We start from the raw sequence: 25,844 nt of genomic DNA, 5'->3' as shown, positions 1-25,844 counted from the left end.
AAAACAACTACATAGGTTAAACTGTATTCCACCGAAGAAGCTTATTTTCAAGTTTGTCTTCCCTTGCCAAAACCATGTTTTCTAAAGTTAACATATTTTAAGTATTCCACACTTTACAATTATTAAATTTTCAGGTAAAAAGCCTTATTGGATGATTCCCATTAGAAAACCTCTGAGATTATTCACATTAATGAAAATTTTCATAGCTACAAAAATGAAGTTATTGCTGATGACAGGTCCTTCTCTATACAAACCTCTTACTGCACATTTTCTAAATGAACACATGAGAAAACCTCCAATATGTCTTCTGGTAACATAATATAAACTGCAAAATCCACAAAGGAGATGTTTCTGTAGGTAAAAGTAGAACATTTCCAACGAGAGTCCCCTTTATAGAAATATATGGAGAATCACATATTGACTATATGCAAATTAAAATTGTAAAATGCTTCATGATAGGCCTATATTTTAAGAAACATTTTCTTAGATTCTTGAAACAACCAGTTGTTACTGTATTATCTGAAAGAGAAGTTGATTTTACCATCCCATTTTTTAAGAATGCTATTTTGTTTCACTAGACTATCATAGCTGTAAACATTACTGACAATAAATATTTTCTAATATATATCTGTTCATTTTTGAGAAGAAATGACAAAAGGATAAGGCTCTCCTGTCTTCCTGCTTTTTGTAATTAAAAGATGGCCTTCTACCACGTAAAATATTCTTAAACTATACCTCAAAAGAAGATTTTTATAAGTTAGACCATCTAGTGATGTATTTCCTTTTGTTATTCCTGAGCCTTTAATAAAAACCTCATTTAAGGGTTCCAGCCTTCAGCTGTGCTTAAAGGTATAATACTGGTTTATGTCATAAATAATTCAGAGTTAAAGGGGTGCAGCTTAAGAACAAACTCTTATACAAGGATAAAATTTATATCCTTGTATATCCTTATATAAGGATAAAAATTAAGGGTCCATTTCAGTGTACAGCCTTCCACTGTCCATAGTGAAGCATGCAACTTTTATTTTCTTAGGGTGGAAGCTTATTGCACGATTTACTTAATTAAGACTGGTTATATACGTAGGAATCAGTTGAGATAAAAAATGCAGAGATCTGGGATCCACCCCAGATACACTGAATCAAAATGTGGCCAGAACAGTCATTCTGAAAATTTCCCAAGTAATTCTCACACTAGGACTTGAAAATCACTGCAAATCACTACTTTATAAGAATGGCTCTTTTAAGGGGTTTACAAAGTCAAGACTATTTTCATAATCATACTAAGATGTTATTTGCTTTTTTGTTTTCATTTCCTCATGAGCATGCAGTAGCATTTACCAGAGGCTACATGTGTGACACCACGACAGACTGAATGTACAGGCAGATTTGACTCCATCTGTCTTCTTTAATTCTGACAGTAAAGACATTTGCAAAAAATGGAACACAATTTTCCACTTTTCTCACAATCTTTTTGTTTTAGAAAATAGACATTTTTCATTAAAATGTTTATATTATCAAGTGTTTATTAAATGAATAAATATTTATAACTTTTGACATAATATATACAAACCACATAAAAGATCTTGAGACCAAAAAGATTGAGAACTGCTCTTTCCAAAAGACATCTAGTGCCTATGAACATTACTGCTGATAGGCATGGCTACTTAATTCTTTGGCACAATCAATGTGTATTTTACTTTAAATATGATTACTTAAAAAAAAAAGCTTATTTTTAGGCAAAGGGGATTTAATCTGATAGTGAAATACTTAAGTCTAACAGGTTTTAGTTAAAAGTCTAAGATAAAAAGCATGTGTTGCTGATGGACAGTGACTGTAATGGGGTTTGTTGAGGGGGGATTTGGTGAAGGGGGGAGTCTAGTAACCATAATGTTCTTCATGTAATTGTAGATTAATGATAATAAAATGAATTTTAAAAAAGCATGTTTTCCTTGGGTACATCAGAATGTAAATAATCCTTTAATACATGCATGGGTTGACTCTGATGCATTGAATAGAAAACCATACTTTACATGACACATTTAAAAATATTAATTATCAATGTGACAACACAAGCATAAGAATCTGAGTGGTGGCACATGAGTGGCTTACTCCAAATGTCAAAGAAGAACAAATCCCTAATTTGCAAAAGAAAGTAAGATAGGGAACGAAGTAGGGTTTCCAGAGAGAAAATAATTTTCTTAAAATTACACTTTTTCAAAAATACAGAAATGTGAATAGGCAGATCAATATTGACATTATACTAAGCTAAACAATTTTATCCTTCATTTTATTCTTAAAAATACATCTCAGATACTGTTGCCAAATTAATAATTGAGTATATCTTGCCATTAGAGAAGGCAAATTGAGAACATTTTGAAGTTTAGGCATATGTGCCTAACATGTGAAAGTTGAGAACATTTTGAAGTTTAGGCATAACTAAGTGCCTAAGGTGAAAGCAGTCCCTTCCAGCCATTCGATTGTATCTCAAGTATAAAAATAATTATATTGATGTTTATAACCTGTTGTATATATATTTTGTGTGTGTATTGCTATCTAAAAATCCTAGATAGCTAACATTTAAATAAATCACTGCTGTCTGGGAATGATGCTGTGACACATTTGCTAATTTATACCATATTAAGATTCTAAATGACATAACTATATTAAACATGTCTTATGTTGAATAACTAGTATTTGAAATTATGTATGTTTTTCTTTATAAGTAGCTTTTTGGAAAAGTGCTTTCAATATACTTTCCAGTCATACTTTCTTAACTTGTATTTATCTAAGAATCTTCGCATCAGTAGAGAGTTAAATTAGTACTCCAACAAAAACTCCAATGAACCTGACTTCTTTTCTCCCATTTGGGTTCGCATTTCCACTTACATTCAGCATTTATTTCTCTGCAAGCTCTCTACTTAGTGCATCAGAAATCAATGTTTATGAAAATTCTCTAAAAGGTCCAGCATTTCTTTGGAGTCTCTGAATGATCACAGCGTTCTGTAAATCTGCTTCTTCCAATGTGAGTGTTTCATCTAGCAATCTGAGAAAAGGAAGAGCTGTTGCCAGGGAAAAGGGAGGACTTCTTTGAGATCCTTGGTATTTTTCGATGAAGTCTTTGATGTGGCTTATCCTATGAGATATGTTAAATTTCTGGGCAATCCTTTTCCCGTTGGCTAACCAGATCTGTATGTTAGTGATGGGTTCTAGGTTGTTTAGCTGGACAGCAGACAAATTATTTTTATTCTCAACTTCAGTACTTCTTGGTTTAAAGACAATTTTTGGTGTTGCACTTCCCAGTCTGTGACCCTGTCCTGAGAAGGGCTGAAACACAGGCTTGGTTGACATACACAGTTCGTTTTTCTTGTCTTCGACTTTAACATCAACCTCCTCTTTATCGAAAATTCCCTGTAACTCTAAAGGTAATTCCCCTTTTTTGATGGAGTTAAGAAATTGCTGACTTGCACAATCAGAATAACTTCTGAAGTCATCGTTGACTGTGATCCATTTTTCCATAATTTTATACTTACATCTACCTGTTTCTTCTGTTCAGTGGGAGACAAGCATTTGGCACCAACTTTCTGAGCTTCCTCAAAAAGGTTATCAACAAAATATTCACAATTTGTTTGTTGATTATCATTCAGAGGTTGGTTATCAGATCCTGTTTCACAAACCCATTCTTCTTCTATGCTTTCAAGATTATCTACTTCTTTCATTCTCTTTTGCCTTACCCCGGGCGCGGCCGCTGGAAGGGGCTGCGCCGCGCTGCGCTGTCGCCCTGCGGCCTCGTCCTCAATTCGCCCTGGGAGCCGCGGGCGCCCCCGCCGCTGCTGGGGTCGAGCCCCTCTGACGGGGAGCACCGCCACCGCCTGAGCCATTCTGTTTGTTTTATGATTTATAGAGCAGCTGCTGCATTTTAGCCCAGAGCATACTGGAATGATGTGTTCAGTTTATTAGTATTCCTTACAATTTTTTAGAGAAGTGATAGGGGTTTTACACCTGAGAAAGAGCATGTGGTTAACACTGTTTATATCCATTGTCATATTTAGGTTCTTTTGAGCACCACTTAGTTTTTAAATCTCCCTTTCCTGCTCTTAATCATATAATTGCTATGTTCTAGAATTTAATCTGTCCCTAAATTAAAAACCTAGATGTTTTAGAAAATTCATAACTGATTGAAATGTCTCTTTATTGATTCGAAACCTAAATATAAGGGAGGGAAATCTTTTTTGGATGCTTGCTCTTTACCCTGCTGCAGTGTAATTTATTTCATTACAACTGAAATTGCCCCTCAGGTAATCTTCTAGATAGGAGAATATTTTGACCAAGATTTATTAAACTCCTGAGAGAATGCTTTATAAATGTTAACTGAACAGCTAATCTTTTTTTCTATTTCAGGCTTGCTGGTGGGTCCCCTCCTTATTCCCCAATATATACATCTTGGATAGATTGCTGGTGCATGCTACAAAAAGAGGTACTTCTCTCTCATTCTCTCCTCCTCCTCCTCATCCCCCCTCATATTTTATTTTATTTATTTTGTTTTTGTTGGGTCATTAATGTCTCTGGGATCTCAGGTTAATTCTTGTAGCTTATCCTTTACCTACCAGTTAATGTACCCTTTATAATGTTCCATATGTCACTCTGGCATAGTAGTAAAATGTGCTGCTTAGGAATCATTGGTGGCAGGGAGTGGGGAATAAAGAAATAAGAATCCCTAGATGTAATCTGGAAGCTGTTTGAGTGATCACATTCAGGTTACAAATAGAGTCTGGATAGTCTTACTAGTTGTTAAAACGATGGCCTTGATTTGAGATTGGTTTTTTCCAACCTCATCTTTTTCTGACTTCTCAGAATCTCCTTATATATTCAAGTGTTGTCCTATAATATAGTAGAGAGGAACTGAGAAATGAGAAGCTGTTTATGACACTCTCACAGTGATGTTGAGAAAACTGATCTCTTAACTTCTAGAGTCTTGTTAGTAGATGATTTTGTCCAGACTCCAGTTTACTGTTTATTATTGCTGTGAGGTAAGTCATTGCAACCAAAGATTATTGACCAATCTAGGCAAAGCCTTATTAGGAACCAAAATAATGGGTGGTTGTGTGCTAAATTTGACAGCAGATCACTTAAAATGTCCATTAGCTTAAAGCTGTTTTTGAGTGGGAAGCACTTTTTAAAGGATTGTAGAAGAATGTTTATGAAGAAGCTTTTTGTTGCATTACATTATAGCACCAGTGATACATATAAGAAAGGACTTCGTTCACAGAGCTTAGGCTTCCCCAGCCTGAACTTAGGGGAACTCTGAATGAAAAGGCCTATGTGCTACTGTGGTTGCTTTTGCTCAGTGTGCATGCCTACTAAGTCCCCTCTGTGAATCCAGGCTAGAATGGTTTCTGTGTATACCTAATTTGAATGTTCTGGGTCTCATTCTGAGTTTTATGCTCTCTGTTGGACAATCTCCTTTTGTGGCCCCTATTTAAAAGGAAAGATGGCCCTTCTTTCCCTGTTTTGTAACTAAGCCCCTGCTATAGAAGGAAAATAGAAAATGTAGGAGTATCAGACCCCTTATCTATAGAGGTAACAATTGGTGCTGTAAGTCCTTAAGACAACAGCAAATCTTGATTGGGTATTTACTATTTATCAGGCATTATACTAAGAGCTTTCCATGTATCAATTCATGTAATCTTCAGAGTGACCATGTGAAGATTAGATGCCATTCTTTATCATCCCACTTCACAGTGAAGAAAGTGGGACTGGGAACAGTTAACACTAATTGTGTATAACCCAAGGTTACAGCCTCTGTTTGGAGAGCAGCATCTCTGTGTACAGGCTGTCTAACTTCATAGTCAACTAAGTAAAAGCTCACAGCATTATTACTTTAATTTTAAGATTTTATGAGTACTTCCTAGAGACATGACCATTCCATTAAAAAGTAAAAGCTAGCACTTACTGAATGTTAGGAGTGTTCTCAGCATTTTCTATATATTGACTCATTTGATGACCCAGAATACAAACTCGGAATTCTGTCTAATATAAGACATTCCTGCTTTACCCATATGGCAGAACTGTAGTTAGTTCCACAAAAACTCAGCTTGAGTCAGGGAATACAAAGTGCTGTGCTGAGGTGATAATCCCAGTTTGGTCCTGGTCATATTTTAGTCGTGTCTCCCAGAAACATGTCCCATTGGATATATACTGATTTGGACTGGCTAACCATATCTTCACACTAGATTTTATTTGTTTTTGTTTTTGTTTTTTTCCAGGGAAATATGAGCCGAGGAAATAGCTTGTTTTTCCGGAAGGTCCCCTTTGGGAAGACTTACTGTTGTGACCTGAGAATGTTAATTTGAAGATGTGAGACAGGGACAGTGACATTTCTTTAGTCCCAGATACACAGAATTATGGGAGAGAATGTTGATTTCTATATAGTGTGGCACACTTTTTTTAATAATCATTTAATCTTGGGAAAATGGAGGTGTTTGGTGTCTGTCTTTTTCCTTTTCCCAGCGCAATGTAATTTGCCACCGATATTCCCTGTTTAGTTATTCTGATAAGGAACATTTTTGCTCCAGACTCTTCATGTTTTTTAAACAGAAAAAAAGTTCGGGTTTTCCTAAAGGCACAGACAGGTTGTCTGTGATTTGAGTGTTAATTTAAGGCTTTGTAAAATGAAGAATGTGATCCCAAGAAGAAAGAAAGAATTCTGTAAACCTTAAGACATTTAATAAGGCAAAACCATATGGGAGGTTATAAATGACCTTTTCTTTAGTAGATCCTAAAAATTCACCAGCATCCACCAGAATCTGCCTCCCATTGTATGCTTCTAAGCACATTTCATTAACCCTGTTTCTCATACTTCAAAAAAGGATAATACTTTGCTAAATTAACCCTAACAAATCTCTACATGAGGCATTCATGCCTTCACTCTATTACTGAATCTATTAAATTGTCGCCAATAACAAAAATAAAAGGACAGCTATAGATTATAAGCACAGTTTGGAACGGGAGTGTAAGGGCTTATTTTTGCCACAGAAGAAATTATTGTGGTTGTATAAACTGAAAAACAATACTGCAGCAGCAGCCCTCTTCTCCAAGAGCCAAATCTTTGCCAGTCCCTAAATCACACAGTTAGACAGTTCTGATTATATATCATTTTTTGTTCTTCCTTTTTGTTGTTCTTGCAGAAGGTGACTAGTTTGTTTTCATTCCTAATGATGCTCTTGGAAAGTCTCCTTGTAACTTCATACCTGATAATGCAGACTGAAGTCAACACAGGGTTCTTAACAGTGATTGACCATCCCGCATGTCACCCCCTCAGGCATGTTAACATATACAGGAGAGGAAAAAAATCACTTGAAAGAAATAAATTTCAACTCAAGCATAAAGCTTCTATTTACTCAGGCCTTTTAAAAGCTGGTTAATATGCTCTAAATGGGAAAGGATATGGTTTCACTTGTTTAAGTAATCCATTGGGATGTTGCCAAATGAATAAGCACTTAACTTGCTGCTTCTCAGACTTCTCTGTCACAGCCACAGCACCCATAACAGAGTGAGCCTAATCGATCTCCTCGCTCCCCCAGGGTTATGGAATACAGCCTGAAGGTCATGGATAGCTTACCTTGAAATCATCTTTGGTGTCTCTTACTTTGTCTCAAAAAGTAATGTAAATTTTGTATTCTATTCAATATTATCTGTATTTGTTTTAATATAAAATGTTTTGCATTACCTACCTTTTTCCCAAAACTTTTCAAGTAAAGATCTAGGAAAATGCCCAATGCTTATTATCCTGTGGCTTCTGTGCTTATACATGCCTGCCTGTTGCTAGTTGAGAAGCTTGTTGTCTGACTGTAAGAACCAGTATATCACTGGAGGGCACCAAGGCTTCAGTTTTGCCTGTACAGTTTGGGCTGCCAAAAAATTTCACCAAGGCCTGTCAATCAATCTAACTGCATCCAAGCTACAGGCCCAGTAAGGGTACCATACCTGTGGTCCTCCATAAAATTTTATATGCTATTAACATAATCAAAAGTCTGAAGTTTATTTAGGGGCTAATAAATGCAGGTAGGTATTCTTAAGACTCACACGCAAGAAATAATGAACAGACTCATTACATGTGTAAGTAATACAAACTTACATAAGTAATACAGACGTATATAAGCTGCACCTGTGGAACTGGGTAAGTGGTTTGCATTGGCAGTGCTAAGTTGCCAGGAAATAGTCCGCCTGGAGTGTAAAAAAAGAACGTGGGGTTTTCTGGAATTTTGGGGGTAGTTGTAGAAATACCTGTATAAAAGACTGTATAAAAGCAGTCTTAGGGGATTAAAGGTAGTGGCGTGAGAGGAGAGACAGAGGCTTCCTCCTAGAACTGGATACAATTAGAAAATATAGTTGGTGCAACTAATCCTGAGAGAGCAACAGGAAAGAGGACGGCACCAGACTGCATACACTTGGAGAAAAGAGCAGACCTCATGGAACAGGGTAACATACCAAACCTGTGGCCAGGCGGGACCCAAGCCCTTCCTCCACCCCAGCTCACCGGTGGGAGGAAGAGAATCAGAGCAGGGGGGAGTGGAAGGCCTGGGACTGCCTAATACCTAGCTCTGGAGATCTGCTCTGGGAGCACAAGCCTACATTTCATGGTGCTTTCATGATACATGACTCCTGGGTTGGAAAGTTAATAGAGGCAGAATTCCTGGAGAGACAGATTCCAGCCGCTTGTGGAAAGCAGGGATTCATATCCAGCTGCTCTGGGACAAAAGCTTATACCTGTGTGTTCAGACCACTGGTTAAGGCAGTGGAGACAGGCACAGCAGCCGGAAAGTGGGAAACAGCTCTTTCCTCCCCGTAGGCACCAATACCGCTCTCCTGCAACGCCGACATTGCTTTAGGGGCTGAGCAGCTCCAGTGTAGAGCATCTGGACACTAGAGGGCGCCATATACAAATATGAAACACCAAAGGAACCTGGTCCAGAGTAAAATTAATATAACTCCGGAGAAAGATTTAAATGACATGGACGTTGCAATACTTCCTGAAAGGGAGTTCAAAATAAAAATCATCAACATGCTAATGGAGGTATGGAAAGATATCCAAGAACTCAGGAATGAATTCAGATCAGAAATCCAATCGCTGAAGAGCATGATGGAGGGTATTAAAAGCAGGTTGGATACAGTGGAGGAGAGGATAAATGAAATAGAAACTAGAGAAGAGGAATACAAAGAAGCTGAGGCACAGAGAGAAAAAAAGGATCTCTAAGACTGAAAGAATATTGAGAGAACTGTGTGACCAATCAAAACAACAATATTCGCATTATAGGGATAACAGAAGAAGAGAAAGAGAAAGGGATAGAAAGTGTCTTTGAGGAGGTAGTTGCTGAAAACTTCCCCAGTCTGGGGAAAGAGATAGTCTCTGAGGCCATGGAGATCCAGAGATCTCCCAGCACAAGGGACCCAAAGAAGATCACACCAAGACATATAGTAATAAAATTGGTGAAGATCAAGGATAAGGACAGACTATTAAAAGCAGCCAGAGAAAGAAGTAAGATCACATACAAAGGAAAGCCCATCAGGCTACCATCAGACTTCTCAGCAGAAACCTTACAGGCCAGAAGGGAGTGGCATAATGTATTTAATGCAATGAAGCAGAAGGGCCTGGAACCAAGATTACTTTATCCAGCAAGATTATCATTTAAATTTGAAGGAGGGATTAAACAATTCCCAAATAAGCAAAAGCTGAGAGAATTTACCTCCCACAAACCATCTCTACAGTCTATTTTGGAGGGACTGCTATAGATGGAAGTGTTCCTAAGGTTTAATAGCTGTCACCAGAGGAAATAAAACCACACTAAAGAAAGTAGAACAGCTAATTACTAAGAAAATGCAAGATTAAATTAACTATCCCCAAAGTCAACCAAGGGATAGACAAAGACTATAGAATATGATACCTAATATATAAAGAATGGAGGAGGAAGAAAAAGGAGGAGAAAAAGAAATGAATTTTAGATTCTGTTTGTAACACCATATTAAGTGAGTTAAGTTAGACTCTTAGATAGTAAGGAAAGTAACCTGGAACCTTTGGTAACCACGAATCTGAAGCTTGCAATGGCAATAAGTACATACCTATCGCTAATCACCCTAAATGTAAATGGACTGAATGCACCAATCAAAAGACATAGAGTCACTGATTGGATAAAAAAACAAGACTCATCTATATGTTGCCTGCAAGACTCACTTTAAACCCAAAGATATACACAGACTAAAAAGTGAAGGGATGGAAAAAGATATTTCATGCAACTAACAAAAAAAGCAGGAGTTGCAATACTTGTATCAGACAAAATAGACTTCAAAACACAGAACGTAACAAGAGACAAAGATAAATTATATAATGATAAAGGGGTCAATCCAGCAAGAAGATATAACCATTATAAATATCTATGCTCCCAACACAGGAGCACCCACATATGTGAAACAAATACTAACAGAATTAAAGGAGGAAATAGAATGCAATGCATTCATTCTAGGAGACTTCAACACTCCACTCACTCTGAAGGACAGATCAACCAGACAAGATAAGTAAGGAGACAGGGGCACTGAACAACAGAACAGATGGACCTAACAGACATCTACAGAACTCTACACCCAAAAGCAACAGAATACATATTCTTCTCAAGTGCACATGGAATATTTTCAAGAATAGATCATATAGACTAGGCCACAAAAAGAGCCTCGGTAAATTAAAAAATATTGAAATTGTACCAACCAGTTTCTCAGATCACAAAGCTATGAAACTAGAAATAAATAATGCAAAGAAACTAGAAATAAATAATGCACAAACACATGGAGGCTTCACAACATGCTCCTAAATAACCAATGGATCAATGACCAAATAAAAACAGATCAAGCAATATATGGAGACAAATGACAACAATAATTGAACACTGCAAAATCTGTGGGACACAGCCAAGGCTGTGCTAAGAGGAAAGTATATTGCAATACCGGCCTACCTCAAGAAAGAACAATCCCATATAAGCAGTCTAAACTCACAATTAATGAAACTAGAAAAAGAACAACAAATGAGGCCCAAAGTCAGTAGAAGTAGCGACATAATAAAGATTAAGAGCAGAAATAAATAAAATTGAGAAGAATAAAAAAATAGAATCGATGAAAGCAAGAGCTGGTTCTTTGAGAAAAACAAAATAGATAAACCCCTAGCCAGACTTACCAAGAAAAAAAGAGAGTCTACACACATAAACATAATCAGAAATAAGAAAGGAAAAATCACTACAGAAACCACAGAAATACAAAGAATTATTAGAGAATACTATGAAAATTTATATGCTAACAAACTGGATAACCTGGAAGAAATGGACAACTTTCTAGAAAAATACAACCTTCCAAGGCTGACCAAGGAAGAAACAGAAAATCTGAACAGACCAATTACCAGCAACGAAATTGAACTGGTAAGCAAAAACCTACCTAAGAACAAAACTCCTGGACCAGATAGCTTCACTGCCGAATTTTATCAAACATTTAGTGAAGACCTAATACCCATTCCCCTTAAAGTTTTCCAGAAAATAGAAGAGGAGGGAATACTTCCAAACTCATTCTATGAGGCCAGCATCACTTTAATACCAAAACCAGGCAAAGACACCACAAAAAAAGAAAATTAAAGACCAATATCCCTCATGAACACAGATGCAAAAATACTCAAGAAAATATTAGCAAACCGATACGTCAAAAAGATATCCATCATGATCAAGTTGGATTTATGCCAGGGATGCAAGGATGGTACAACATTCGAAAATCCATCAACATCATCCACCACATCAACAAAAAGGACAAAAACCACATCATCTCCATAGATGCTGAAAAAGCATTCAACAAAATTCAACATCCATTCATGATAAAAACTCTGAACAAAATGGGTATAGAGGGCAAGTACCTCAACATAATAAAGGCCATATATGACAAATCCACAGCCAACATTACACTTAACTGTGAGAAGCTGAAAGCTTTTCCTTTAAGATCGGGAACAAGACAAGGATGCCCACTCTCCCCACATCTATTCAACATAGTACTGGAGGTCCTAGCCACGGCAATCACACAACACAAAGAAAAGGCATCCAGATTGGTAGGGAAGAAGTTTAACTGTCCCTGTTTGCAGATGACATGATCTATTGTACATAAAAATCCTAAAGAATCCACTCCAAAACTACTAGATCTGATATCAGAATTCAGCAAAGTTGCAGGATACAAAACTAATACACAGAAATCTGTGGCATTCCTATACATTAACAATGAGAGAGAGAAATCAGGAAAACAATTCCATTCACAATTGTATCAAAAAAAAAATACCTAGGAATAAACCTAACCAACGAAGTGAAAGACCTATACTCTGAAAACTACAAGACACTCATTGAAAGGAAAAGAGCGACACACAGCAGCAATTCACTGGAGAATTCCGCTTTATTAGGGAAAGGTGCTGGGTTATATAGGAAGGGGCATGGGGTGATTGTGGTGTCACTTCTACGGGGCTGGTGGCTACTGGCTAGGTGCTGGGATTAGGGGGGCAAGGGGTGATTGGGGTTCAGATGGTGCTGGCAGGAACCAAGGACCCAGAAGAGAAGCAGGAATTTCACCATCTTATGGGTGGGGGCCCTTCATTCCCCACTTTCTCTTCTATGGGGTTGTGGATGTTGCTTTCTCTCTGACTGCTTCCTGCTGAACGGGGGCAGAGAAGGGAGTGAGGGCTTGAGGACTGGGAGGAAAGGGTTAATAGGATTCCCCACAGTAAGGACGAGTAGATGTGGACTTCTTCAGGTTGGAAACCAATGAAGGTTCCCTGTAACTATAGGTCGAGGACTTGTTGATTCTAATGATGCCAAGAGGATACGGGTGCCAGAAGCCAGGCATCTGCGGCCATTGTTTCCAGGAACAGTTTCCAGCAGAGAGAGGGGTCCATCTCAGCGTGTGGTGAGGAGGTTACGTGAGGGTGAGGGATCTTCTGTGGCTAAAAGCTGGTAGTTCCTGAGTAAAAGCTGGTTGAAAGTTTGATTAGAGATTTTACCGACTTGGGATTTGATGAACTTTACTATACAAGGTAAGAAGAGACAGGCGAGAAGAATGATTATTATGGGGCCTGCAATGGGCCACAGCCAGGTAAGGAAGGGGTTTGTTAGTATTGAAGAGAATGGGTTGGAGGAGTAATACTGTGGGTACCGGGAGTTACCCATGTAGTGAATGATGCAAGACCTGTAGGGACATCCCCCGTAGGTGTCTGGCCATCGCCTGCAACAGGCTTGTTTTTGGTCATAGAGGAAGCAGAGGTAGGGAGAATAAAGGTAGCTGCTAGTGAACACTTCGGTGGAGGGAGGAAAGTGGAGGTATAAAGGCTCAGAGCAGCCTTTCAGAGGGCAGACTGATGTGGCAATGAGGGCAGTAATTTTTGTTTGATGCTGTGTGTAAGTCTGTCTGACTTTGAATTGCCATACAAAGGAGGCTGGGGTAGCGGGGAAGACAATAAGAATGAGGGAAAAAAGCGTGAGAGAGCGAGGGAGCAGTAAAGGAGGAAAAAGTCATGATTCGGGTATGGATGGCAAAGGGGGTGAATGGGATTTTGGAGGAAATAGGACAGTAAGGTCAGGAGTCTGGAGGGAGGGAGAGTCTGTAAACTTTTGTAGGTTAAGAAATCCTTTAGGTGATGTGGAGACAGAATGGTAAGGGGTGCCCCGAATGTCAGTTAATGAGCATCCTTCTGCAAGAGCTGTCCAGCAGCTAATGCCCATAGGCAGGGGGCCCATCCCCGAACTGTGGGGTCTAATTGCTTGGAAAGATAAGCTACTGGGGCAAAGGATGGGTCATAATGTTGGCCTAGGACTCCTAGAGCTTGACTGGACCTCTCATGAATGTATAATGAGAAGGGCTTCGACAAATCAGGAAGATGGAGAGCTGGGGCTTCTACAAGGGCTCCATGGAGCTTAATGAAGGAGTGTCGGGGTGAGGAGGATAATGGTTCTTCAGGGGGGCCCTTGCTGAGGTCGTATAGGGGTCTTGCCAACAGGGAGAAGTTAGGGATCCACGCTCTAAAATAACCAGCCAGGCCTAGAAAGGAAAGGATTTCTGTCTTGGTTTTGGGAACGGGCAGGTCAGAGAGGAGCTGTTTTCTGTCTAAGGTAATGGACTTTCTTTGTTGAGATAGAAGGAATCCGAGGTAAGTGACAGAAGGGGAAGAGATTTGAGTTTTGACGGGGTATACCCGGTAACCTCTGGAAGCTAGAAGGTTAAGTCAGGAGGCAGTGTAACAGCTAATATGGGGGTATTAAATGGGGAGTGAGTGGGTCTGAGGTAATTTTTGTTTAAAAGATCTTGAATGATGGGTTGGAGGCCTATGAGGGCTGAAGTGGTTAGGGGGTATTGGCCCTGACAGATATACTGAGAGGGGTCATGTAATTTGATAGAGGCAGGAGGACATAGAGCTATGGAGGGGCTTGTAATGTCCCAAACTCTGGGATTTACAGGGTGTATGAGGGCGGAACTGGGGCTTCTATTGGGTAGAGGGGGGTCGTCAGCTATGAGGGCCATCAGAAAGGGAGTACTGGGGGCTGTAGGAGTGGATATAGTTATGGAAACATGGAGGAGAGAGGATGTTCCGTCCTAGTAAGGGGATGGGACACTGGGGCATAACCAGGAAGGAGTGGGAGAAAGGTATGGGATTGTCTTGGATTGTGCATAAAAGGCAGGGGTTTTAATGGGAAAATCTGTTTACCTCCTAACCTGACTATAGGAGTAATGGCAGGCGTGGTAGGGCCCCGGTATTCCCGCAAGACTGAGAAGGTGGCTCCTGTATCTAGGAGGAAGGAGATGGGACGACCGTCTACTATTAAAGTAACCCTGGGCTCCTGTTTGGTGATGGAAATGGTCAGGCGAGAAGCCCCCGGGCTCCGTCAATCTTCTGCCAGCCCCACTACAGAGGGCTTAGGATGGGGGTTGTTCGTCCAGCCTCCCCTTTGGGTGGCTAGGCAGTCAGACCCCCAGTGGCCCTTTTTGTGGCATCTGGGGCATGGGGTGGTAGCCCTTGACCAATGTCCTTCTTGTCCGCACTTGAAAAAAGCTCCTGTGGCGGGGCTTGTTTGTAGAAGAGTGCCCAGGTTGTGGTTTTATCAGCTGGGCCAACATTTGGAAACTGGCCTAATCAGTCTTTTGTTTACAGCATTCTTTCTCCTCCTCCCGGTTATGGAAGACTTTAAAGGCCACTCAGGATCTCAGACTGTGGGGTAGTGGGGCCCCGTTCTAACTTTTTGAGTTTAGCTTTAATGTCGGGGTAGCTTTGAGCTAGGAAGTATGTCATAAGGACATGTCTCCCGTCAGGCGTTTCTGGGTCCAGGCTGGTATACTGTAATAGGGCTTGAGGGAGTCTGTCTGAAAACTCAGAGGGAGCTTTTGAAAATTGACTCTTTACAAGCTGCCTTTTTCAGACCTGCTATTAAGCAGCAGGCGAAGATATCTTGAGAGCAGAGACTCACAGTGGTGTTAAATCTCAGTGTGGGTCTTGTTTGGGGACAGCGGTGGGGCCAGGGGGATAGGTGGGGTCATGTGGGTTTCGGTGGCATGCATTTGGGCAAAGTCCCAAACTCGTCTATGCTCTTCAGGAAGGAGGGTATTGGCCAGGAGCATGAAAATGTCATGATGTGTGAGGCTGTATGACTGGAGGATCTATTAAAACTCTCTGATATATGTTGTGGGATCAGTGGAAAAGGAACTTAGGCGTTTCTCAAGTTGGGCTAAATCTCCTAAGGAGAAAGGGACGTGAACGCGCATGATGCCTTTGGATCTTGCTACCTCCCAGAGGGGGGGGTGATAATTTTGGGAGGCCCTCGAGACCGAGTCTGAGGAGGACTGAAGGGTTCTGGCTCAGTCTGTGGGGGAGAAACAGGTGATGGGGGCAAAGACAGAGGAGGCTCCTGGAATTTAGTTAGAGGGGGGCTGAAAGGCTCAGGCTTGATCTGCAGGGGGGTGAGGTGGGGGAGGAGATGGTGGTGGAGGAAGGGGGAGGGGTTGTTGTAGGAGAGGAGGGGGAAGGGAGTGAACGGGAGGCTTCTGCGGGGGAGACGGCTTGCAGGCTAGGAGAACTTGGGGAGAGGCAGGGTGGGGAGGAGGCAGCGGCGGCGAGGGAGGCGGGAGGAGGAGGCGGATAGCTTCGGTATAGGGAATCTCCTTCCACTTTTTCAGGCGCTGGCAGTAGTTAAAGAGATCGCGAGTGATGTTAGGATCAAGAGTTCCCCCTGCGGGCCATTGGTTGTTATTGTCTGGGGGGTATGTCGGCCAATCTTGGGAGCAGTATTTATGGAGAAGTTTTGGTTTTATATCAGGTGTCAGGGAGAGGGTAGTTAGATGCTTGAGCAGGCATTCAAGAGGTGAACTTTCAGGGAGGGATGAGGAGGCTCCCATGGCTAAAGGACAGAGAAGGAGACAAACAGGGGAAGACGAACGGAGATCCTCGGATTGGGAAACAGACGGCAAGGAGACAAAGGGCGTCCCCGATGATCCTTGGGGGTCTGCGGAAACTCGTATATGAGTCGGTTTCTTAGGAAGTGTGGGTCGTCACCCAGGCTTCTCTAAGAAGGCAGAGTGCCGGAGTCCGAGGTACCTAGTACTAGGAATTTTCGGCGGAAGGAATTTTCGGCGGAAAGAACGGAAGGAGGAGGGGGGGATAAAGGGAGCGTTCTCATCCGCAAAGGAGTCACTTCGTTTATGGCTGTTGGAGGAGGGGCCTGAGGGTCCGCCGCAGCCGTGAAGGCCTAAGGTAGGGAGAGTTCTCTCCTCGTCCCCGAGCATCAGGGCCTTGCCGGACGATCACGGTCAATGGCACTGCGATAGCTCGGGGAAGAGCAGCCCGCTCCGGGGGAAAACTTACCCAAAGGCCAAAGAGGAGTGGTGAGTGTGAGGAGCCAGCGCCAGAAAAAGAGGACGAGGGCAAGCTGCTGCTGGTGTCGGGGGAAGACGGGGCCCAGTTGGGGTGTCCCGTCTCCCAGGTTTCAGCACCAATGAAAGGAAAGGAGCGACACACAGCAGCAATTCACCAGAGAATTCCGCTTTATTGGGGAAAGGTGCTGGGTTATATAGGAAGGGGCATGGGGTGATTGTGGTGTCACTTCTACGGGGCTGGTGGCTATTGGCTAGGTGCTGGGATTAGGGGGGCAAGGGGTGATTGGGGTTCAGATGGTGCTGGCAGGAACCGAGGACCCAGAAGAGAAGCAGGAATTTCGCCATCTTATGGGTGGGGACCCTTCACTCATGAGAGAAATTAAAGAAGATACCAATAAATGGAATACATCCCATGCTCATGGATAGGAAGAATTAATATTGTCAAAATGGCCATCCTGCCTAAAGTAATCTATAGATTCAATGCAATTCCTATCAAAATACCAACAGCATTCTTCAACGATCTAGAGAAAAGTCATCCTAAAATTCATATGGAACCACAAAAGACCTCGAATAACCAGAGCAATCCTGAGAAGGTAGAATAAAGCAGGAGAAATTATGCTCCCCAACTTCAAGGTCTACTACAAAGCACAGTAATCAAGACAATTTGGTACTGGCATAAGAACAGACCCATAGACCAATGGAACAGACTAGAGAGCCCTGATATAAACCCAACCATATATGGTCAATTAATATATGATAAAGGAGCCATGGACATACCATGGGGAAATGACAGCCCCCTCAACCGCTGGTGTTGGCAAAACTGGACAGCTACTTGCAAGAGAATGAAACTGGATTATTGTTTAACGCCATCCACAAAAGTAAACTCAAAATGGATTAAAGACTTGAATGTAAGTCATGAAACCATAAAACTCTTAGAAGACAACATAGGCAAACATCTCCTGAATATAAGCATAAGCAACTTCTTCCTGAACGCATCTCCTCGAGAAAGGGAAACAAAAGCAAAAATGAACTCATGGGACTACATCAAACTAAAAAGTTTTTGTACGGCAAAGGACATCATCAACAAAACAAAAAGGCATCCTACAGTATGGGAGAATATATTTGTAAATGACATATCCGACAAGGGGTTAACATCCAAAATATATAAAGAACTTACACACCTCAACACCCAAAAAGCAAATAACCTGATTAACAAATGGGCAGAGGATATGAAGAGACGGTTCTCCAAAGAAGAAATTCAGATGGCCAACAGACACATGAAAAGATGCTCCACATCACTAATCATCAGGGAAATGCAAATTAAAACCACAATGAGATATCACATCACACCAGTACGGATGTCCAGCATCAAAAAGACTAATAACAACAAATGTTGGTGAGGATGCAGAGAAAGGGGAACCCTCCTACACTGCTGGTGGGAATGTAAGCTAGTTCAACCATTGTGGAAAGCAATATGGGGGTTTCCCAAAAAACTAAAAATAGAAATACCATTTGACCCCAGAATCCCACTTCTTGGAATATACCCAAAAAATACAACTTCTCAGATTCAGAAAGACATATTCAACCCTATGTTAATTGCAGCACTTTTTACAATAGCCAAGAAATGGAAGCAACCTGTGTCCATCAGTAGATGAATGGATAAAGAAGATGTAGTACATATACCCAGTGGAATACTATTCAACCATAAGAAACAAATCCTACCATTTCCAACAACATGGATGGAGCTGGAGGACATTATGCTCAGTGAAATGAGCCAGGCAGACGAAGACAAGTGCCAAATTATTTTCCTCATTTGTGTAGTATGACAATGAAGAAAAACTGAAGAAACAAAATAGCAGCAGACTCAGAGACTCCAAGAAGGAGCTAGTGGTTACCAAAGGGGAGGGGTGTGGGAGGGTGGGTGGGGAGGGAGGGAGAAGGGGATTGAGGGCTATTATTTAGTACACATGGTGTGGGGGATCACGGGGAGAACAGTGTAGCACAGAGAAGGCACATAGTGGATCTGTGGCTTACTACACTGATGGACAGTGACTGCATTGGGGTATGAGTGGGGACTTGATAATATGGGTAAATGTAGTAACCACATTGTTTTTTCATGTGAAACCTTCATAAGAGTGTATATCAATCATCCCGTAATAAAAAAAAAATTTTTTTTTAAGTAGTCTTAGGATGAAAGAACATAGCCCTACATCTCAGCTTCTTATTGTTACCAAACATGCCTTGGCTCTGCTGTAATTTCCTACTCTAGAAACGTCCTCCTTTCCTTCTCCCCTTTGGCATTTTTCCTGTATGGTTAAGATTCAGCCCTAGTGCCATGTCTTTGTGAAGTCTGTCATAATCCTCCCAACCAGATGAGGTCTTTGCCTTCTAACTGCCCCTCCCCCATGGCTCTTTTACAATTACAGTACAGACTAAACTGACAAAACATCCAATACCAAGTTCAAGGCTCACATAGCAGTGGCATTACTTCTCTGATCTGAAAATCTATGAAATATTGTATTTAGCCCTTTAAAACAGGCCAGTAAAACAGCCTGCCTGGGACTTATGGAAAACTGCAACTGGTCAAGTAGTAGCACATTAGGTTGGCCAGGTTAAGGTTCTGTGGTGGGTGAAAGAGCAAGAAGGGAGAACAAACACTGCCGAGTAATGACTGCCGGGCTTGTATGTAGATTCTGTTTCTCCTTATCTTTGGTAAAGTAGGTATCCCCACATTAGAAATAAAGAAAAATAAATTATTCTAAATTATATAGCTAGTAGATTTCAGAGCTGGATTCAGACCTGAGTCTTTAATTCCAAGGCATGTTTATTGATTCATGGAGGCTGTGAAATGCTGAGGAAAAAAGTAGTCAGTTAACCAAATGGTAAGTAGTTCATCCATCTGAGGAAAAAGGCCGTGTATTTCAGTCAGAGCAGTGAACCAAAGAACTAGGCCTACCACAAAATAGTAAAATGGTCTTAAATCGGGAAAGACATAGTTCTTGGCTCTGCAGAATGATAGGTGGAGCAACTGAAAATAGAGATCATCATCTTATGATGGTTTATGCAGATGGAAAGCTAAGTTACTGAATGGTAAAGACTTACTCCTAGGAGTACCATCAGTCAGTGTATTTGGACTTCTCCTGCATTTGAAGATAGCATTTCTTGAAAGTAATTCATGTCAGCTCCTCTGATAGATTCTTACAGAACATCCTTGCATATTGGGTGGGTTCATTAAGGCAGACTCCTTAAGTGCTATAGTAATTTATATCTGGGTTTGTTTTTTTTTTAATACAAAGATTTTTGTTCTATCTCCTTTTCAGAGATTTTTAGGTCTAATGTGACATCTCATTATTTCTCCCTGTTGATTCTTTTTTTTTGTCCTTTGTCCTTGAGGAAGTTAGAATCTCACACATTGGTTTTTGTCCTGGGAGAAAGTTGCAAATGAAAGGTTCTTTTGCCACCAACCCCCAAAAAATACCTTCTTTTCAGAAGAATATCTTTGATGGAAACTGATTAATTTTGTAAAGCAACTTCAGAGTTTTCCTTCCAACAAACTTTGTCCATATGAATCTGCTTTCTCATGTTTCCTGCCCAAAGAGATGTCTCTGAGACACCCCTTAGCACTGCATGTGCTGATTCTTCCACATACACTGTCCTAGTCTGCCATGATTCCGTGGGTGTGAGACAAAATCTTGAAAAACCCATTTTGCCTTGGTCTCATAGTGGATTCTTCTGTCTTCCAGGCCTGAAATCTGCCTGGGATCAGTTAGGCAGATTTTGTATTTAAACCACAATTGTTCTGGAACCAATTTACTGCCACACTGAAAAAGAATTTTCAAGTAGATTGAGATAAGTACATATCAAACTATGGTTGGAAAGCAGTGCTTTAGAAAGCATCGAGGAAAAGGGAGAGAAACAGAAATGTGACCTTGAGGTGCTAACCAAAACTCACCAACTTCCTGAACAAATAATGAAACATTGCCCCTCCCAGTCTCTAAGATGACAGCTTTTCTAGCACCAATTTCTGTTTCTCAATGCAGCCAGAAAATGGACTTGGCTTTGGTTGTGTCACATTTCAATGGGAATCTATTAGGTATTGCAGTTTATTTTCAGGGTATCATGAGGAGCCAGAGGTTCCATAAGGACAAGAAGTAGAATTTTACCTACTAGCTTTCTATCCAGTCTGAGGCCCAGCCTTCTTGGCATCAGACTGGTGAGAATGTCCTTTGGCTGGAAACAAAAGGGGAGGGTGAAAATGGAAACAGCAGAGCTTCAGACAGCTCACCTCCCCCTGGAATTCAGCAGCTCATGCCATTCCTCACCAAGAGGCCCACATGTAGTTTATGCACACAACCCTCAGTTGCTCAGTGCATAACCTGTGCTGTCCTGCACCGGGACAGTGGAGGAAACAGAGGTGGGCTGTCAATCACCCACCATCCCATGGCACTGGCTGTGCCCTGAGGAAGGGATGCTGTATGTCAAGAACAAAAAGGACTGTTGGGAGGAATAAATGCCACCATGTGTAAAGCAGCCTGCTATACTAAAAGAAGGTACTCACTGAATCCCCTCATCTCTCACTGTAATGGCTGTTGTACAAAGGAGCATGTGCCAACAGAAGGTGGAACCAAGCATCGTGGGCTCCACAAGAGGGAAAGCTCCCACCCAGTTGGGGCACTCAGGGAGGACTTCATGAAAGAATGGCATTTGAGGGTTTTGGTTTTTTTTCTAAGGACAGTGAGAATACTGGGAAACTGAATGGTGGACTGGGAACAGTTTCTAGCTCTGTCACTTAGCAGCTGCATACCTTGGACAAATTATTTTTACTACAGTGTCTGACACAGACTAAATACTTGGCATGTGGTAGTTATTTAAGAATTAGAAGGGGAGAGAATATAGATAAAAATGGGTAGAGCCATGGAGTAAGTAAAGGCAAAAGAGTTAAGGGCAAGTGGATCGTTAATGGCCCCAACCTTTCTTCAAACCTGTATTTCTGCCAAATGATGAGTGCCCAGGACAAGTAATGAACATGCAGTACTCAATAAATAAAATGCTTGTTGAATGAATGGATGTCCTTCAGGATCCTCAAACTGAATACTCAACCCCTCCCTCCGAGCCTCAGTGGTACTTTTATTAAACACAATGTCATCATCTTAAATGCCAAGCTAAAAACCTCTCTGGTTGTCCCTCTACCAAGAAGTCACTGCTAGATTCTCAGAAATGCCTCTTGAATTTATCTCCCCACATTCTACACTACCTTGGTGCATCGTCTCTGCTCAGCTGTTGCTATCTTGTCTATCTTGCCTTCCTGTCACCAGTGCAGGACAGCAGGTAGTAGATAAAGCTGGGGTGCTACAGTTTGACCAGAGTATGGAGGGTGGCTACAACTTTTCTCTGCCAACAGAGGCGCTTCCAGCTGCAGATAAAATACTTTCTGGCCCAACTTAAGATGTCTTGCCCTAGCCTCCCTAAATCTTTATACCCTGAGTCAAGCCACACAGTCCGAAGCCGCCTCCCACCTCCTCTGCACTGCACATTTGTTCCTACTAGCAGCTGCTTTCTGAGTCTGTTACCCATTACTGAAGCTTGTGCATGGGAAGCCAAGCTGAGAGAGGAGGATATTTATAAATAGAAGGTGGGTGTAAAGTTCTGCAGTCACAAATGTTTTAAACAAGGCTAATTCCATCTCTCTACTTGAGCTCTGATATTTCCTGTCCACCTCCTCATCTTCCATCTTTTCCCAAAGCTTGTGAGTTCCTGCCCTCTCCTTGCTCAAGGTCACAATATACCTGGAAAACCACGGAGGCTGAGAAATGTGACCTGGAAGGAAGTGTGGGAAATATAAATGGATTCAGCATCTTCAGACAATGTCCAGAGCCAAAGCTATTGAGATAACATAAATGTACTTACCACCTAATAATAGAATATTGATGGTGGCCTACTATGTGTCCTGCCCAGATACCCATTAGTTCCAACGCATAAAGATCCATATAAGCAAAATAATTACCCCTACCTTACTGATGGAAAAGTAATGCTCGGAAGAGTTAACTGATTTTCCCAAGACTGGTAAATGACAAAGCCAGGATTCAGACCTGGCTCTGCAAGACTGGGAAATTTTTAATATGCCATGTACATGTATTAAGTCTTACCATATTTCTGCATAAAATTACCTAATGATGAAAGGGAACTTGTGATTTTTAGCAATGAAGGGACCAACATTATATATTATGGTTGCGTAACTCAGAAGCCCAACAAACTGACTGAATTAAGAAAAGGTATCTGTTGGCTCAAGTAACAGAGTGGCCAGTGATTAACCTACTGGTTCAAACATGGGCATCAGGACCCCCATTCTCCTCTTCCCTGGGGTCCACCCACCTCTGCCTAATTTCCCTCTCAAACGGGCTCACTTCACATGGCTTCTTAGAGCCTATAATTCCAGAGACAAGTAAATATTCCTAGGGAAGCTCCAGCAAAAATCCCCTGGAGGACTCTGACTTGAAACACAGGTCCATTTGTAGACCATTTGGTGTGTCTGGAGTACTCTGCTACTGCTCACCCAGCCTGAGGCACTGGGCTCAGCCTGAAGGAGTCAGGATCCAGTGTCAGCCCCACCACAACCATATACATTGAGCTGGAGGGGCGTAGCTCAAGCTCATCAAAGGACAAGTGGCCCAGCAAAGACTGCAGCCTGTCCAGAAAAAAAAGCTTGCATAAGAGGAGAAAGCAACACAGTACACCAAGAACACGTAACCTCTTAAAATCCATGATCCTGAGATGAGCACAGGGGTTGATGTGTTTTGAAACCTTAGTGCACAGGTATGTGTGTATATTATCATAATCACTCCATCAACCAGATAATACCCCAATTTTTCAAGTCAGAAAAGTGAAGCTCAGAGATTGAAACAACTTGCTAGTAAGGGGCAGACCTAGAATTCATGCCTGGGTATGTTGGACTCCAGATCTTGCATGTTCCACACCACAGTACACTGCCAATCTGGGAGGAGTCAGATACAGTGGGCTGTTGGCTGAGACTGACAGGTGAGCACTCAGAAGCCATGTCCTTGTGGGAGAAACTCTGCCCAGCCACGCTCTGAGGGCAGGTGGCACCAGGCTGGGAGACCCCCTGCCTTGGCACCCAGCCCTGCAGAGGTACCAACTGAGCAGCTGAGAAATCCTGCAGGTGCATCAGTGATAAGTTTCCTCTCGGTGGGAAGAAAAGGCTACCAGGGGGCTGCTCTCCCAATCCTCTGGCCACGGGCAAGAGCTGCCTGGTTCTGTTAGTGTCCCAGAACCACAGTGGAAAGCCGAGAAAGAAGGGCAGTGCAGCATGGAATAAATGGTCCTAGAAAATAATTTGAGGAAATTAGAGAAAAAAAAGTTGCAATCCCATGTTTAGAGCCTTAAATGGGAATGTGGCACAGGTGGGATGGGAAGCTCTAAAACAAAATGAGGACAGCTCATTTGCCAAAAACCCTTGTATAGAAAAAGGAAGAAAGCTGAAGAAACCAACCTGGCTCTATGGAGAGCTCTCTGACAGACCTGAAAATAACAAGGCAGCTAGCTTACAAGAGATGGAAGGAAGGGAGGGAAGTCCTCGATAAATTGAGGCTCGGAAAAGGTGCAGAAAATAAAGGATGTCTTTAGTTCTGTTCAGAGCAAGGGGAATAAAGTGAGGATAGGGTTCCCCTTGGAGATGGAGGCATCAGGTTAGCAGTTGTGAGAAAGAAGAATACTCAACCACAATTTGCTTCGTTTTCCATCAAGGAAAAGCATCTCTAAAGTGGGATGGCTTATGGGAAATTGAAATCCTATGTATAAGTAGAAAATAAGATAATAAGAGAAAGCCAAAGCACCTAGCCACTTAAAATGTACTGCAAATCCCAAGGAGTTGAAAAACTTTTGCAGATAAGATCCTGGAAACTTTACTAATGTAGCTGAGAAAGCTGTGGAGCAAAGGAAAGGGCCAACAGTGCTCAATAGCAGCAAATATCCTGCTTTTCAAGTTAAATCAATAAATATTTGTTGTAAAAGTTTGGGAAGTAGTATGTCCCCGGAAGATGACTGGTTAGCCAGAGACGGGTAAGATTCCTCAAGGGAGGAACAACCTAAGACAGGCACAGTCGCAGGGGGGCCATCAGGTGAGAAATTGGGGATCAACAGAGGTGAGGCTTAGAACCTCACCCCCCCGTTCTGAGAGAAATCTTCTGCATACGTGGATGTTTTATTGCCCTGGTCTAGCTTGGATTAACACATAGTCTACAGGCACACACCTGATCATCTACATTTGCTCTCTTACAACACTAAACTATGTTTTCTACCTTTATCTTGTATCTTCCTACCACTTCAGCATTTTATTAAAAATAATAATAATAAAGAGAGAAATGTGGTATCCACATATAAATCAAGTATAAAAACCAAATGAGTATTCATATTTGAACTGACTGTTTATAGTTCATAATGCATGAGCAAAACCGAAAGCTGCTGTGACGACTGCCCTTGTACTGTTCACCATGTAACTTACTATGTAAGAATTTGTTCTTCATGTAAGAACTTGTTCATTATGCTTCAGAAGATTGGAGACTGACGATAATTAGGATTGGGGTGGATTAATGATTGTGCATTGAGCATTGACTCCCCTATACAGAATTTTATTGTTGTTAACAACCATTTGATCAATAAATATGAGAGATGCCCTCTCAACAACAACAACAAAAAAAGTACAGACTTCCAATTGTAAAATAAATAAGTAACCAGGATGTAATGTATAGCATAAGGAATATAGTCAAAATATTGTAACAACTTTGTATGGTGATAGCTGGTAGCTAGAATTATCATGTATATAAATGTTGAATCACTGTGTTGTACACCTGAAACTAATGTAATACTGTGTGTCAACTACCCTTCAATAAAAAATTTTAAAAAATTAA

At 41.3% G+C, this 25,844-nt stretch overlaps 1 protein-coding gene and 1 pseudogene across 2 annotated transcripts in view; one reads left to right on the top strand and one right to left on the bottom strand.

Moving 5' to 3' along the window:
* The window catches only part of MTCH2 (mitochondrial carrier 2), a 43,941-nt gene extending 36,166 nt beyond the window's left edge, over window positions 1-7,775 (top strand). For both annotated transcript variants that reach the window (XM_036892049.2, XM_036892050.2), the window contains 2 exons: window positions 4,399-4,474; window positions 6,264-7,775. In XM_036892049.2, the coding sequence (XP_036747944.2) occupies window positions 4,399-4,474; window positions 6,264-6,350 (163 nt within the window). In that variant the 3' untranslated portion in view covers window positions 6,351-7,775. The remainder of the gene's footprint in view (window positions 1-4,398; window positions 4,475-6,263) is intronic.
* Window positions 1,944-4,344, bottom strand: LOC118915766 (UBX domain-containing protein 2A-like; annotated as a pseudogene).
* Window positions 7,776-25,844: the final 18,069 nt, after the last annotated feature.

Source organism: Manis pentadactyla, chromosome 9, assembly GCF_030020395.1.
Source record: "Manis pentadactyla isolate mManPen7 chromosome 9, mManPen7.hap1, whole genome shotgun sequence".
Lineage (NCBI taxonomy): Eukaryota > Metazoa > Chordata > Mammalia > Pholidota > Manidae > Manis > Manis pentadactyla.
Note: the sequence above shows the minus strand (reverse complement) of the source record. Positions and strands in the feature narration are given on the sequence as shown.